Source organism: Bos grunniens, chromosome 10 (assembly GCF_055505025.1).
Source record: "Bos grunniens cultivar Pamir isolate PY7600 chromosome 10, Bosgru_T2T1.0, whole genome shotgun sequence".
In the NCBI taxonomy this organism is placed as follows: Eukaryota; Metazoa; Chordata; class Mammalia; order Artiodactyla; family Bovidae; genus Bos; species Bos grunniens.
In genome coordinates, this window is record NC_141174.1 from 55,206,152 (window position 1) to 55,224,095 (window position 17,944).

Below are 17,944 nucleotides of genomic sequence, written 5' to 3' on the forward strand. Positions count from 1 at the left end.
TAGGTTTGTACATATAATTTGAGATGTTAAATATTAGGATGCCAAAACTATGATAATAGTACATTGTCATGCAAATCTTTCATAAACACATAAAGAGCAAAAAGTTGACCATAATCCCACTACACAGTGAATTTTTTTCTTAAACTTTTTCTTTTCCTCATTTTCCACTTCATATTCTTTCTTTTCTTTTCTACACAACTGAAAAATATTAAAACACTCTGTATGCATTTTTATACTCAACATTTTAGATAAATATACTTATAGGTTTTCAAATTTTGATGTAACCATTTTTAATAACATAGCATTCCATCATGTGGATGGGTCAAACAATTCTTTCATGATCAGATATTTCTAAATTTTGACATAATAATCAGAGTTGCCATGCGTATTCTGCATATAACTTTGGCTGCATTTCAAGATTATTTTCTGACCGAATTCCTACCCAAAATAATTACTGAGTGAAAGACTACAAAAACGTTTAAGACTCTTGAGATATATCCCTCTCCACTCGTACATATGATAAAAAAAAAAGTCCATTTCTTAGATGCACTTCTCTCTAGTACTAGGATTTCTCATATTTTGAAAATCTTTGATAATTTGCTTTAATTTGCATATATTCTTTGATAAATAATAAAGCTAAACATTTCTAATATCTATTAGCCACTGTATCTTCCCTTTTATGAATTAGTTAACATTCTTCTCTAGTACCTACAGCATTCGAATTTTTAGGTTAAAAATTAAATTATTAATCTTTTGCTATACTTGTCATATCATCCCAGTTCTTTGTTTTTTAATTATTTTCATTGATTTTGTTTTAAGAGTCTAATTTTTATGTAGTCAAATTAATTTTTATTTTTCCATCAGGATTTTTTCCATTGCTTTTAAACATAGGAAGGTTTCCTTTTATTTAGAGATTTGATAGCAATTAACTTGTTTTTCCTTAGTCTTTCTCTTTTCATTTGAATTTAATATTTAAGCCTTTGAGTCCTATAAAATTTGATAGTGTACAAGGTAAAAATAGTATTAATGAATTTTTTCTCTAATACCACTGTTGAACATTCAATTCAATAAATATTCATTGAATTTATATGTATCTGGCACACACAAATATTCTTATATTAAAGGTAGCAAGGAGCTATTATCTATACTTTGCCACAAATTATACTGAAATCTAATCCTACTGCTATATATCTCTAAATATAATTTCACTTAAAACATGGTCCATTTATAACATACTACTAAAATAATTCAATGTTTATACTATATTCAGGTATTATCTAGATGCTGATAACTGAAAAAAATGTTAGACTCTTTACCTTGTCATTATGAGTAAAATAAATATACCTAAAGTCCAAACTATTAACAGTGTAAGTAGTAAGAATTACCACTTTTCTAAGGTAACTTCTAGCACAAATGAAAAGAATGAATACCAGAAAGAGCATCCTGGTATAAAATCTCCTAACACACTTCACCAGAACTCTTACTTGAATATAAGGTCATCCACATCAGTCAGAGTAGCACCGATGCTTTTCAACAGCAGGTTGACAGAATGAATTGGAATCAATTCCCGTTTCTCTTGGTTTGATTCCTCACCACCAGAACCCAAAGACAAACTCAAGTGCAACTAAAAGGAAAATAATGTTCAATAAATGAAAACTAAAAACAAAAATATTTACATACATGGACACCAAATTGTCCAGACACAAACAAATGTATCTTTCAATTAGAATCCTAAAGAAAACTATTATGTTACTCTATATATTACACAGAACAGCTCTGATCCTCATATTTACTTTCTAATAAAATACAAATCAATCTGTCCAATATAGTTCCAAAATGGAACTATAATTTTATTCAAACTTTATATATAACATTGTGTTTATATGGAGGAAACCAAAAAAAAAAAAACCACTTTGCAAAAACAGCATAATCATTTTAAGAGGAAAAACATGTCAACTGGCCTACCAGCAGTTTAACTCAAAATAATGGATAATCATTTCTAGAAGATAAATAACTTTTAGTAACAATTAATAAGAATAACTGCAGTATAATTATATGATAACACCATAACAACAGCATGACAATTATGGCAACACTTTAGCAAGTTCCAAATAAATGGTTAAAAGAATAATAAGGTTTTCAGCTTCCACAACCCCTTCAACTCGGACTTAACCATGAGATTTTCACATTCCCATTTAGCTTCTTCTACTTTGTGCTGCATCAACATTAGTGTGACAGTGCCAGAAGATACAGGCAGAAGGTAATTCAATGTGTTAAGTAAAGCAGATAACTCTGCCTTCTCATTCTGCCAATTCTCTAGGCATTCTCCCTCATCAACAGAGAGCTCAATAGAGGGAACTTGTGGAAAAGCTAGGAAAGCCTGGTTGTTGAATTTCTTCTCACATGTGGACTTTTGTCCATCTGCAGACTTAGAGAGGGCTGGGATTCATGAAAGGCAATCTTAGGTGAAAAGAGATCCAGCCTTTTCCTACAGAGTAAGAAAATGACCATGATAGTCATAATTTTAGTTATTCAACTTTATGGGACAATTCCCAGTGCACCTAAAAATGTTGTTACATAGTCGCTCAGTCAAGTCCGACTCTTTGTGACTGAATGGACTGTAACCTGCCTCAGTCCATGGGATTCCCCAAGCAAGAATACTGGAGTGGATTGCCATTTGCTTCTCCAGGGGACCTTCCCAACACAGGGATTGAATCCATGTCTCCTGCTTGGCAGGAGGATTTTTAACTGAGTCACAATACGTATAGGTAAATTATAAACCTGTAATACCCCATGGAGATTATAAACCCCATGAAGTCATTTTATATCTTCAACAGCAACTTCAATAGCAGGTCTTCAGTTAACAATTTGTTGAAGGTATTGTCCAATCTCATAAAGAACTGATTTTCATTTAATAATGAAAAAGAAATTGTGTACAACTCACCACATAAAACAATATCAATTCTGAACCTAACACTATCAATGTTTGATATCACCAAACTAATATATCAATTTATAACAATAACTTCATTTTATACTTCCATTCACTTAGCTGAATGGATTGGTGAATGCAACTGACAATAATGTGCTGTTAACAGTTTTTGAGAATGTAAAGGATCATCAATATTTTTAAAGAGTTACTTAATTGTAAATCTGGCCCATTACACAAGTTTAGAGCTTTATGGTTGATAGCATTTGTGGATTCTCTAAGCAGTCACCTTTCCCTAGAAAAGCTAAAAGGAATAACAAAAGGAGACAAGGAAATGGGTTCATAAAGGACAAAATCAGGCAAGTGAAAGGTATCCAATTTTCCACTCCCCTAGTTACAATCGAATTTTGGAAGGGTGGAAAATACCACATCAACAGTGTAACAGCAACTTCAGCGTTTTCACAGGCTGGTTAGGACACCCATTATAGCTTTCTATTCAGACAGGGAGGAGTTACAAAGCACAACCACAACATTAAATGTTGGTGAGCACTTCTTTGCTTAATTAAGAAATGCTTTTGTCAGCTTCTTCCTTGAAGAAAGGGGTTATTAATTCAAGACTAGAGATCATGCTCTGGTGGTTTCTCTATGGGAACTGTGGCTGTACATATGTTACAGAGAACTGTCTTAATTATTTCAATTAATCAAACAAAACTCCCCTCCAAATATTAGATACAACAAATTAAAACCCACATTTGTATACAGATCCTTTAAAAGTTCTACAAGACTTCTGTCAAATTTTCAAACTAATAATTACAACAAACCTTTATAGGAGAAATATGGAAATCTTCAAAGAAACTAAGCATGGATGTATCAGTCACTGAGGTCCCCACTAGTTCTGTGTTTATAGCATCTAAGTCTTCCCGGATCAACTCTGTCTGAAAAAGAATTAACCAAGATTTTCTATCTTAATATTTTTCTACAACAATTATTGAAAAGAATGGTTGATCTTTCATAATATTCCCCCAAAATAAAAATTACCCATTTTCTTTCAGCTTCAGGGTCAGCTGTTGGGGTAAACAGCGCAGTGATAGCTCCTAGAAATCCCTGATCAACTTTCAAGGCCATTTCCTGAATGAGAACCATAAAATACCTAAGGAAAAAAACATTTTTTTAATAGAAAAAGCTTTTTTAAGGATGAAAAAGGCATTTTATCAAAGCTTGTAATTTTCCATGTTAAAACTTTGATTTTGGCCAAAAACCACAGCAAGATCTTGTTCCGCGATCTCTAAAACAAGGGTTATGTTAGCAAGATCGAAGTTTATTTAGACTGAGATCTTTTTTTTTTAATTAAAGTAAAAGTTTCACTAGGGGTAATACTGCTATATTAACACTTAGCATTTAAAGTTCCAAATGCTCTATTTACCATGTTATGGAAGATATAAGAACAATGATGATGTAGCATATATTATCTAATTTTTAAAGTCCGCAGGAATTAAAGAACACACCTCAGAAACACATCATTTATATTTCACTATTTTATGTTCTAATGGAAGTTACAAAGGGGAGAAGTGGTTGAAGGAATTTCACACTTTAAAATATATAGAGGCTATTATTAAAATAAATTTCAACATATAAAATCACTTGACCATAAAGTAGATTGATACGTTCAGGTGGAAATAATTTTCATACAAAAGTCACTTCCAAAACATAATGTATTTTCAAAGCAGATTCTCATTTTAAGTTCCTTTAGATGATCAAGGGTATCTTTACTTACTTGAACTGTAAGACTTTACTGTACTCATTAAATCTTGTGATGACACTCACATCAATGAAAGGTTTGGGCTCTAAAAGGAAGAAAGAAAACAGGAAAAAGGCAATCAAGCTTTCTAGTAGGTCAAAATGATATCTATTCAACTTTTATATATAGGGTATATCTCAACTTAATTTTTTCTTACCTGAATCCAAAGCAATAGATTTTGGAGGGGCCACAGGATGAAATACAACAGGGAACACTGTACCTGGTAACTGACTATCAACCTAAAGAAAAGAAAACTGATTCAGCCGTACTTAATTTAAACTTTTGTTTCAGAGATGTATTACAGAAGATGCCACTAATTACATCATAAATAATATCTGTATTTTTTTTTTGTATGTGCTGCTATTAAAAGTTTCACTTTAAATCTAAATTTCTTATATATCTCACCAAGGGCAAGTTTCCACATACAGGAATACATAAACACTCTCATAATTGCACTAGAACTGTGGAGCATGAACACCACTGATGGAAATATTTGTATCAATGGATCATGTGAGATTTCAACTATATATAATTTAAATAAAAATGTAAGTGAAGACTGCATATGAAATTACAGGTTAGGTATTAAGAAAAAGAGAACAAAAATGTCCTAAAAAGTAGTAATCCATAGTTAAAAACAAGAGATGGAGGCAGGCAGGAAGGGAGAAAGCAAATGAACCGTTTGATATAAACAGCCTCCAATAAAGCCCTAATCATTCCCATATAGAAGAATAAAAGAAAATCTTAATTTGGGATTTGATGACAAATTTAAAGCAATATTAAAAATAACAATTTGTGTAAGAAAACATATGACAAAATTAAAAGTCTCAGTGGTCATTTAGCCTTGGATAATTAGTATGGTGAATCACAGGATATGTGAAAGAAGAATAACATAAACAAAAAGAAAGATATCAATTCTGATGTATGATTTTTGTTGTTGTTCAGTTGCTAAGTTACGTCCAACTCTTTTCGATGCCATAGACTGTAGCACACCAGACTTCCCTGTCCTTCACCATCTCCCAGAGCTTGCTCAAACTCATGTCCATCAAGGCAGTGATGCCATCCAACCGTCTCGTTCTCTGTCACCCCCTTCTCCTCCTGTCTTCAATCTGTCCCAGTATCACGGTCTTTTCCAATGAGTCAGCTCTTTGCATCAGGTGGCCAAAGTACTGGATCTTCAGCTTCACCATCAGTCCTTCCAATGAATATTCAGGGTTGATTTCCTTTAGGATTGACTGGTTTGATCTCCTTGCAGTCTCTCAAGAGTCTTCTCCAACACCACAGTTCAGTACCATCAGTTCTTTAGCGCTCTGCTTCCTTTATAGTCCAACTGTCACATCCATACATGATTACTGGAAAAACCATAGCTTTGACTATATGGACCTTTGTCAGTAAAGTAATGTCTCTGCTTTTTAATATGCTGTCTCAGTTTGTCATAGATTTTCTTCCAAGGAGCAAGCATCTTTTATTTTCAGGGCTGTTGTCACCATCTACAGTGATTTTGGAGCCCAAGAAAATAAAGGCTGTTACTGTTTCCATTGTTTCCCCATCTATTTGCCATGAAGTGATGGGACCAGATGCCATGATGTCAGTTTCCTGAATGCTGACTTTTAAGCCAGCTTTTATACTCTCCTCTTTCACCATTGTCAAGAGGCTCCTTAGTTTCTCTTTGCTTTCTGCCATAAGAGTTGTGCCATCTGCATATCTGAGGTTACTGACATTTCTCCTGGCAATCTGGATTCCAGCTTGTGCTTCATCCAGCTCGGCACTTCACATGACGTACTCTGCATATAACTTAAATAAGCAGGGTGACAATATATAGCCTTGACATACTCCTTTCCCAATTTGGAACCAGTCCATTGTACCATGTCCGGGTCAAACTGTTGCTTCTTGACCTGCATACAGATTTCTCAGGAGGCAGGTCAGATGGTCTGGTATTCCCATCTCTTTCAGAATTTTCCACATTTTGTTGTTATCCACACAGTCAAAGGCTTTGGCATAGTCAATAAAGCAGAAGTAGATGTTTTTCTAGAATTCTCTTGCTTTTTCCATGATCGAACGGATGTTGGCAATTTAATCTCTGGTTCCTCTGCCTTTTCTAAATCCAGCTTGAACATCTGGGAGTTCTGGGTTCATGTACTGTTGAAGCCTGGCTTGGAGAATTTTGAGCATTATTCTGCTAGCATGTGAAATTAGTGCAGTAGTTTGAGCATTCTTTGGCATTTCCCTTCTTTGGGATTGGAATGAAAACTGACCTTTTCCAGTCCTGTGGCCACTGCTGAGTTTTCTAAATTTGCTGGCATACTGAGTGGAGCACTTTCACAGCATCATCTTTCAGGACTTGAAAGAGCTCAACTGGAATTCCATCACCTCCACTAGTTTTGTTCGTAGTGATGCTCCCTAAGACCCAGGTGACTTTGGAATCCAGGATGTCTGGCTCTAGGTGAGTGATCACACCATTATGGTTATCTGGGTCATGGAGATCTTTTTTGTATAGTTCTGTGTATTCTTGTATTCCACCTTTTCTTAATATCTTCTGCTTCTGTTGGGTCCATACCATTTCTGTCCTTTACTGTGCCCATCTTTGCATGAAATGTTCCCTTCAGTTCAGTTCAGTTCAGTAGCTCAGTCCTGTCCAACTCTTTGCGACTCCATGGACTGCAGCAAGCCAAGCCTCCCTGTCCATCAGCAAGTCCCAGCGCTTACTCAAACTCATGTCCATTGAGTCAGTGATGCCATCCAATCATCTCATCCTCTGTCATCCCCTTCTCCTCCCACCTCCAATCTTTCTCAGCATCAGGGTCTTTTCAAATTAGTCAGTTCTTCGCATCAGGTGGACAAAGTATTGGAGTTTCAGCTTCAGCATCAGTCCTTCCAATGACTATTCAGTACTGATTTCCTTTAGGATTAACTGGTTGGATCTCCTTGCAGTCCAAGGGACTCTCAAGAGTCTTCTCCAACACCACAGTTCAAAGGCATCAATTCTTCGGTGCTCAGCTTTCTTTATAGTCCAACTCTCACATCCATACATGACTACTGGAAAAACCACAGCTTTGACTAGATGGATCTTTGTTCCCCTGATATCTCTAATTTTCTTGAAGAGATCTCTAGTATTTCCCATTCTGTTGTTTTCCTCTGTATTTTTCCATTGTTCATTTAGGAAAGCTTTCTTATCTCTCCTTGCTATTCTTTGGAATTCTACATTCAGTTGGGTATATCTTTCCTTTTCTCCTTTGCCTTTTGCTTCACTTCTCAGCTATTTATAAGGGCTCCTCAGACAACCATTTGGCCTTTTTGCATTTCTTTTTCTTGGGTATGGTTTTGATCACCGCCTCCTATACAATATTATGAACCTCCATCCATCATTCTTCAGGCACTCTGTCTATCAGATCTAATCCCTTGACAGAACCTTGTGAAAAAATAAAATTCAGACCCAAGATTTCAAAACTGATTGAATAGGATGACAATGTTACCTGAAGCCAATACAATCTGGCCCTTAAACTTCTTTGGTGAGGGGACTGCTTATATTCAACTTGAATTCCTGATAAAAAATGTCGCCTTATAAAGCACCGAAAAGGGAGGCGCATTTCCATTGGGTCCTTGCCAAAATTCACCTGGAAAAAAAGCAGATGTGCTTGTGATGAACTGGTATTAGCAGTGTAGACCATTTTAAATATCCACTTACTCACAAACTGAAAAAGAAAAATATTCATTTCTACATCTAATCAAAAGATCTACCTTAAGATGATCTACAGCTGAGATGTTTGAAGCAGAATCATCACATAACTAAGGTTATGTGGAAAATATATTTTCAGTGATATGAACTGTACTTAAAGAACATAAACCATGTTTTTCATTTTTTTAAAAACCTCAAAGAGTGAGTGTGTGATAGTCACTCAGTTGAATACAACTCTCTGCGACCCCATGGACTGTAGCCTGCCAGGCTCCTCTGTCCATGGAATTCTCCAGGAAGGAATACTGGAGTGGGTTACCATTTCCTTCTCCAAAAAGCGTCAACAGTAATGAATAATTCCAGATAACACTTATGCTTTGTTTTAACAAAGTTAAACAGTGAATAGTCAATAGGTTAGTTATGTCTGACACTAACTGAATAGTGCTCTTTCATTTTAGCATGACCAACATTTATAAGGATGAGGGTGGGGGTGGGAAGCAGGTATGGTGATAATGCAAATGCAACCACCAGAGACAGAGTAACACACACTGCATGACTGCAACTTCAGTCAAGCTTCTGGGCTCTTCCTGAAGCAAAAGTGACTTTCGATTTTAATAATGTAGGGCCCTGTGTAGAGCATATGTTTATTTGTGGACATCTACTCATGTCCTAAAATAATTTACATTTAATGAATTTAATTGGGCAAGTTTTTTTATAGGGTTTTCATCACTGAGATACACATTTCTGCACAGCCTATAGCAATATATTGATATCATTCAGAACAGAAGTTTCAATAAGTAACGTTGATTTCTCCATAATTTTCCTAAAAACAAGTTACATGAAACTATCTGCTTTGCAAATAGAGGAAATTATAAAAATGCAGATAAGAAACATATTTAAATAATGTTTTACAGTATATGATGAACAGTATATTTTAATTTAAAATGTGCTAATAAATTTTTAGTCATACTAATGCTACTAACAAATTAGTTTCTGCATACATATGTTTACTTGGATAGCAAAATTTTATTTACTACCACCACTGGCAACATAATACATAAATAAGAAAAAACACAAATTTGGTATACCTCAAAATTATCATCTAGTTTAATCCAGCCAAGGTCTCTTGATTCTAGATATTTCTTATAGGACTTTTCCAATAAAATTATTTGCTTTCGACTAAATGGCTTCCACTTCTGTTTTCGTTTCATCTCCCAAACAACACCAGAACTAAAATAATTCACAAAGAAAATTAATTAAATTAAATGCATAATTTAGGTTGTGGAATTTTCACTCAACTCCAAATTGTCGCAACTGTCAACTCCTATGAAAATCACATTTATGCAAGAGATTTTAAACACCAAAATATATCTACATTTTATATAAAAGTACATAAGGAAAAGAGGCAGGAGATACGTTTTTGTATCACACACTGACATCAATGAACTATGGAACTGGCAAAATTTTTTCATATGGGGATATTTTAGGCAAAAACCCATCAAGATGGAAGACCTAAATATCAAACATAAAACTATAACATTCCTAGATATAACATAGGAGAAAATCTAAATGACCTTGGGTTTGGCAGTGACTTTTACAATACATCACTAAAAGCACAATCCATGAAAGAAAAATAGATGTGGGACTTTCCTGAAATTGAAAATTTCTGCTCTGTGAAAGACATTGTTAAAAGAATGGAAAGGCTGGGAAAAATATTTGTAAAACATACATCTGATAAAAGACTGATATGGTAAGTCCCCTACATACAAACCTTTAAGTTTCAAACTTGCAAAGATAAGAACAGGTGTCCACATGTCCAGTCCCATAAGTTAGTTTACGTGTCCGGTGTACACTGTCACATGTGTGCATACAAGCGGCTGTGCTTTTCAGTACTTTACTGTGTAGTACTGCATAGAGTACAGTATCTCTATGTCAAGCCCAGGATGCCCAGAAGCAAACATAAAAGCAGTGGTGATGCAGCTGGTGCCCAAGAAACGCCAGACGCTGCACTGTACTACTGTACTTCTCAAGGTACTATACTGTAAGATTAAAGATATTTTATTTTTTGTTTTTTTATGTATTATTTGTGTGAAAAGTATTATAAACCTAGGGGTCGCATAGAGTCGGACACAACTGAGCGACTTCACTTTCACTGTTCACCTTCATGCATTGGAGAAGGAAATGGCAACCCACTCCCGTGTTCTTGCCTGGAGAATCCCAGGGACGGGGGAGCCTGGTGGGCTGCCATCTATGGGGTCGCACAGAGTCGGACATGACTGAAGCGACTTAGCAGCAGTACAGTACTATATAGCTAACTGTGTTAGTTGGGTACCTAAGCTAACTTTGTTGGACTTAAGAACAAATTGGATTTATGAACATGCTCTTGGAACAGAACTTGTTTGTATGCAGGGGACTTATTGTACCCAAAGCATGCAAAGAACTCTTAAAACACAACAATAGCAAAAAAATATTAAATTGGGCAAAAGATCAAAACTTCATCAAATGAGGTTCAATGACAAAAAAGCATATGAAAAGATGTTCACCATCATATGTAATTAGGTAACTGCAAATTAAAACAAACAGAGATCGCCACAAATCTATTAGATTTGTGGTGATCTGACAATACTAAATGCTGGCAAGGATGTGGAACACCAGGAATCTCTCATTCATTCATGGCACAGTTACCAAATGGTGAGCCGCTTCTCACAAAATTAAACTGCCAGGTGCTGCACAAAGAGCATTTTTGAACTTCACCAAACACATTATTATCCGTAGACCCTATACTGGTTATACCTGATAATTATTTCCCTCAACAGCCTCCAAAGAAGAATGAGTCTTTTACCACAGTCAGTGTGATTGAAAACCAAAATAGATAAATTCAAATATTTTCCTTATATAAGTATAAGCAGAATCAGAGAAAAGAACTGGTTCCATCATTATTAAAATGTTCTAAACAACCATCCAATAAGATCATGTACGCAGGTTAAACTACTGCCTCCGTGAAACTTTTTTCCAGTTTATGTGATTCAGTGTTCTTGGCTTCCCCAACCCACACCAGTGTCTCCAGCCTCTACAGCACCATAGAACATGTTCATACTTCTTTGTAGCTTTTTTTTTAGTGTTTTTGTAATTCATTTAAAAAATACATACAAACAACAAGGGAAGAAAAAACCTCTTCTCCCACCAACTAATGACTGTTGTCGTAAGGGCCAAGACATGATTTTATCTTAGGGGCTTTTCAACTAGCAGTGAAAGCAGCTGTTCAGTAAGCTTTGCTGAAAGGTATGTACAAGTACATCAAATTCAAAATAGGTATTTGTCTACTCTCATCAAGCTTGATATTATGAACTTAATGCCTTTTAAAGATTTCTGATACCTTATCTTTCTTCTCCCATACCTGGTTATCCCAATATATGAAACTTCCTGCTTGGTTTCATTGTTGACCAGTGAAAGCCCAAGACTATGGAGAGAAAAAGTTATTTCGTGATTGGCCTGCTCCATTTCTTCTGCCTGCAGAGCTTTGGAAACCAAGGCAACATCATCAGTGAAAAGCAAGACTCTCTGGCGCCCATCGAGAAATGATACCCAGTGTATCTGGATGTTTGCATCATAGGCAAACTGTCCACATTCATCCTGTGGGAAAGAAAGATTTCATATTAAAACCACGAACAGTAAGCTTTTATTACATAAAGTTGAACTGCAGTAGCTAGGAAAGCATGACTATAAATCAGAAAACCATCAAAATAATATAAATTAATTAAAGTTATATGTTTTGAAACATCCTCACCAATTTTTTCAAACTGTAACAGATCAATAGTGCTTATTTTTTTAAAACCTTAGTTTAAGTTACTTAGTTAGGCTCAAAGGGTACTCAGGAGGAATAAGAATCTCCTTCAAAGGCACCAATGGCATAAGATGCTTACTTGTCTCCCAGATAGAGAACAGAATGGTTTAAAACTTTACTGGAAATGTAATATCAGATAAAATTAGGTTTTAATACTTTATAATGCTGCAAGTATTTATATAAATCACACTGTTAAACAGTCAAACTATGGTGATCAGTTTGTATTAACTTTCACTAAGAAGAGCCTTCTTGGCTGACAGTCTTTTATAGCATTTAAAAATATTAGGCTTGATTTGGTGCATGTCTTCAGAGATTTAAATAATGATTTTTTTCATTCTGGACTTAACAAATAAAACACCAGTTCATTTCAACACGAAGTATAAGAACCTAATATGTGATTTTCATTTCATGCTTTCTTGGGACACAAAAGCCAAAAACAAAGGATGTCACCAAAAGCACAGAAATGGTTGGTATTTGCTGTTCTCTGAAACTGATCTACAGCTTTTAACATATATCAAAGTAGATGGCCCAATTTTTTACTCTAACATGATTAAATTTTATAAATGTTTCAGAGATACCTACTAAAGAAGGTGAATTTTCTCCTTGTAAACTACAAAATTTGATATGCTTCCTGGTTCAATCTTAGTTATTATTCAAATGCTCTCCATTCGTTTTCAATCTATTGGATCTGTTAAAAATTAAATAAGGTATATTTTAAAATATCCCCAGGCAACAATGTTTCAGTTGACTTCCAACATTTTCAGTTACACATTTTGATGCAATATTATTCACTGCATGAAGGTTTATGGCCATCATGACTTCTTTGTCACATTATCATATTCTATTTAATGATTTTTGCTTTGAATCATAAATTGTTTTTTTACTTTTGTTTACTTGTTAAATCTTTATCATTTCTTCATGCTTTTAACTTTCTGTGCAGTTAAAGCAGATCTCATGTAAATAGCATCTGGTTAGAAACTACTTTTTAACTTAATCTGAATGTGATCTCTTAATAGGAGAATTTAAACCATTTTCATTTACTGACATACTTGATGGGAAGCATGGTTTAGTGGGAAAAGTCCAGGGACTATGAAGTCAAGAAGATCTGGTTTTGAATTCTAACCAGCAGTTCTAAGTTATAAACATAAGAATTTATGATACTATATAATAAGCATTAACATATGATATATTCAACAAAATGTACTGACATTTGCCACTTACTATATACTTCCTTAGGCTTCCTTCTTTTACTGTAAGAGCAAATTTTTCTTTATTTTCATTTTCTCAATTGTTTTAGAATTCTTTTATTACTCACTTTGCTTCTATTAATTGGTATCCTTTTTAAAAAAAGTCATCTTTGATCTATATTTCTGTAATTAAAATTTAGGATTAAATGCTGTTAATATATTCTGTTCATAACATACTATTTCCTTGCTCCCCCTTTCATTTTATTTTGTTGTCTTTGTCTTTTGTTTCACCAACTTTCTCCTATCACAGTTGTCATATGTTTATAACTTTGGGAATCTCAGGCAAACATGCTGAAAATTTTCTCTGGTCCTTCTGCGGTAAAAAAAAATTTTCAGAAGTGTGATCAGCTTCTGAATCTTTAGGATCAGGCTACAGTTTTCTCCTGAACTATTTTTTCGTAAACTCCATGTTTGTTTGTTTTTTTCCTGTTTATTCACACTTAAACATCCGCTGGATCACTGAAAAAGCAAGAGTTCCAGAAAAACATCTATTTCTGCTTTATTGACTATGCCAAAGCCTTTGACTATGTGGATCACAAAACTGTGGAAAATTCTGAAAGAGATGGGAATACCAGACCACCTGACCTGCCTCTTAAGAAACCTATATGCAGGTCAGGAAGCAATAGCTAGAACTGGACATGGAATAACAGACTGGTTCCAAATAGGAAAAGGAGGCTGTATATTGTCACCCTGCTTATTTAACTTATATGCAGAGTACATCATGAGAAACACTGGGCTGCAGGAAGCACAAGCTGGAATCAAGATTGCCGGGAGAAATATCAATAACCTCAGATATGCAGAAGACACCACCCTTATGGCAGAAAGTGAAGAGGAACTAAAAAGCCTCTTGTTGAAAGTGAAAGTGGAGAGTGAAAAAGCTGGCTTAAAGCTCAACATTCAGAAAACTAAGATCATGGCATCTGGTGCCATCACTTCATGGGAAATAGATGGGGAAACACTGGAAACAGTGACAGACTATTTTTTTGAGCTCCAAAATCACTCCAGATGGTGGTTGCAGCCATGAAATTAAAAGACGCTTACTCCTTGAAAGGAAAGTTATGACCAACCTAGACAGCATATTAAAAAGCAGAGACATTACTTTGCCAACAAACGTCCGTCTAGTCAAGGCTACGGTTTTTCCCATGGTCATGTATGGATGTGAGAGTTGGACTGTGAAGAAAGCTGAGCGCCGAAAAATTGATGCTTTTGAACTGTGGTGTTGGAGAAGACTCTTGAGAGTCCCTTGGACTGCAAGGAGTCCATCCTAAAGGAGACCAGTCCTGGGTGTTCATTGGAAGGACTGATGCTGAAGGTGAAACTCCAATCCTCTGGCCACCTCATGCAAAAAGCTGACTCACTGGAAAAGACCCTGATGCTGGGAGGGATTGGGGGCAGGAGGAGAAGGGGACGACAGAGAATGAGATGGCTGGATGGCATCACCAACTCAATGGACATGAGTTTGAGAAAACTCCGGGAGTTGGTGATGGACAGGGCGGCCTGGCGTGCTGCGATTCATGGGGTCGCAAAGAGTTGGACACGACTGAGCGACTGAACTGAACTGAACTGAATGAGGAAAGTGCTTTACAGTACTGTGTGGATTTTCTTTGAATTCCCTTTTCATGTACACCTGAGCCTCAGAAGAATTCCCTTCTCAGATCAGCCAGGAAATGGCTAACTGTCTTGTTTCTAGCTTAATTTTCATAACCTGGCAGATCACCAGTTGACTAAGGCACAATAATCTATTTCTTACTGTCTGGTTTTCTAACACCGAATAGAACAGAAACATTTAAAACCACAAGCCTGTGAATACACTACTGCCAGGATTCTTTATGATTTTGCCTGAATTTATAGACCTTGACATAGTCTTTCAGGATGGCGATACCGTTCTTTCTCCAGTATCTGTGTACTGCCTTATGGGAGTTGTGGTTGCCGAGGAGCATGAAATGTGAGGAGAAAGAAAATAACACCAGCATAGTACAGGGATCCCTGGTCAAGCTAGCATGTCTCTGAGCCAGAGACCTCATTGTAACAGGGAACTTAAGCTCCTCTCTACCACTTACCACTTGAGGGTTTCTCTGTTGTAAAAAGTAAAGCAGGCAACAGAGCTCCATCAAATTGTCATGGCAAAAATCACTCCAAGAATCTCATAACCATCAGTCTGATTTTTCAAAAGTCTCTCTCTTTTATGGGTATTTCAGAGAGAATATAGGAGAGGATAATTCAGTCACTCTTGGCCAATTACTATTTTAAATAACCAAGAAAGCTTTTATGACAACTGGCATTATCAGACAGTGGAATATGACACGGTAAGAACTTTTCAGCATAGAATATAATCCTACAGAAACTAGGTACCACTCGCGGAGGACCAGTGTCTATATTGGAGGGAGGGTGGCAGATGAATCCTTTTACTTTTATAAGTATTTATTTATTTGGCTCCACTGGTTCTTAGTTGTGGCATGTGAGATCTCAATCTTTGTTGTGGCATGCGAGATCTTTAGTTAAGGCATGTGAACTCTTACTGTAGCATGTGGGATCTAGTTCTCTGACCAGGGATCAAACCCGAGCACCCTGCACTGAGACCATGGAGTCTTAGCCACTAGACCACCAGGGAAGTTCCTGGCAGATGAATTCTTAAGCCCTTCTCAAAGTCTAAGTGTCTAGGAAATAACATGTTTAATTAATTTAGCTACCTAAATAGTATTTCCATAAGTAATTCATTATATTTCTTATATGGATAATTTACTACTGTCATACTCCTTTAATTAAAAAACCATATGGCTTTGATAGGGAAAACTTGCCTTAAAAAATCTTATTTTTTAAGTGGTATACAAAATAAACCTGTTTTTTACTTAGCCTCAAAACTCCTTCCTTATAAAAAAAAGTAAATAAAAAAGTACTGGTCTTAGGCAAGCTGAAACAGATGCAAATAAAGTATTTTGACTGATCTAGGACAAAATATTGGTGTGAACTATTTACCAACTAAAGCCCCAAAGCAACTTATTTTGAAAATACTTGCAATTCATTTTTAGTTCAATAAAGAAAAAGCTGACAGTGTGAAGCTAACTTGTCTACTTCCTTTGTTATCAGGCACTTTCCTGGTGGCTCAAACGATAAAGAATCTGCTACACTGCAGGAGGCCTGGGTTCGATCCCTGGGTTGGGAAGATCCCCTGGAGGAAGGCATGACAACCCACTCCAGTCTTCTTCCCTGGAGAATCCCCATGGACAGAGGAGCCTGGCAGGTTACAGTCAATAGGGTCGCAAAGAGTCGAACACGACTGAGCGACTAAGCACAGCACACTTCATATGATACCCATTCACATCAGATGATACCTTTAACAGATCATGTTCCCCAACATTTTCTGCATAACTCCATTTAAGCTTTCTGGTACCAGTGGGATCTTCCCAGGCAAAGAGTCGAACTTGTCTTGGCAGCAATACCATTTCTTCCTTTGACCCGCTGAAACACAAGCGACAGAGGGAAGGTTAAAACACCCTGGCCTTGAGAAACGTAGACCTGTGGTTTATCGAGGAGGGGACTGGCACAAACATGGTATAAAACTGCCTTTGTTAATAAAACACAACTGTGCCTAAAAATGAGTACCCTAAAATGTCCAAATAACTAATGATTTTGAGGCTTGAGGGAAAAGAATATTCTTTCTGAAGCTGCAGTATATTCTGAACTGATCCAGGTAAGATGGCACTAACAAAATTCATGAAGGGAAACAGACTGGTACCTCAGAATTCATCTACAGAAAAGGTTGTGAATAGTAAATGTTTTAGGAGCAGAGAACTGTACTTGGTACTCAAATTTGAGATTTTAATCAAAAGCAATGCATAAGAAGTAAGAGTCTCAGAAGAGAAAACAACAGGTCTGTTCCACTGCTACTCCAAGTGTGGTCTCTGGGCCAGCAGCACTAGCATCACCTCGAGCCTTGCTGGAAAGTGCAATATTCTGGGGCCCACCTAAAACCAACTAACTCAGAACCTGCATTTTTACAGGATTTCTAGGTGTTCTTAATACTGATATTTAAGTTTAAGGAGTACTGGTCTAGATAATACAAGAAACTTTGCAGAGAACTAAAATAAAACAAAAAGTAACCCATTTAGGGTTTAATTTATACTTTCAAATCTCTCAGCAGATTCAAGCCATGAGAGTTAAGAATACGTTAGATCTGGAAAGCATTAATTTTTAAAAATTTATTTATCTATCTTTGGCCGTGCTGGGTCTTCACTGCTCTGTGAGGGCTTTCTCCAGTTGCAGTGAGTAGCGGATACTCAGGAGAAGGCCATGGCACCCCACTCCAGTGCTCTTGCCTGGAGGATCTCGTGGACGGAGGGGCCTGGTGGGCTGCAGTCCATGGGGTCGCGAAGAGTTGGACATGACTGAGTGACTTCACTTTCAATTTTCACTTTCATGCATTGGAGAAGGAAATGGCAACCCGCTCCAGTGTTCT

At 36.3% G+C, this 17,944-nt stretch overlaps 1 protein-coding gene across 2 annotated transcripts in view; it reads right to left on the bottom strand.

Annotated features, from left to right (window-relative positions):
• Positions 1-17,944, bottom strand: part of VPS13C (vacuolar protein sorting 13 homolog C) — a 175,869-nt gene that overhangs the window by 19,391 nt on the left and 138,534 nt on the right. For both annotated transcript variants that reach the window (XM_086321316.1, XM_086321318.1), the window contains 9 exons: positions 16,821-16,947; positions 11,795-12,030; positions 9,486-9,627; positions 8,198-8,338; positions 4,885-4,966; positions 4,704-4,773; positions 3,968-4,079; positions 3,751-3,864; positions 1,485-1,624 (listed from right to left, as the gene is read on the bottom strand). In XM_086321316.1, coding sequence (XP_086177442.1) covers positions 1,485-1,624; positions 3,751-3,864; positions 3,968-4,079; positions 4,704-4,773; positions 4,885-4,966; positions 8,198-8,338; positions 9,486-9,627; positions 11,795-12,030; positions 16,821-16,947 — 1,164 coding nt within the window. The remainder of the gene's footprint in view (positions 1-1,484; positions 1,625-3,750; positions 3,865-3,967; positions 4,080-4,703; positions 4,774-4,884; positions 4,967-8,197; positions 8,339-9,485; positions 9,628-11,794; positions 12,031-16,820; positions 16,948-17,944) is intronic.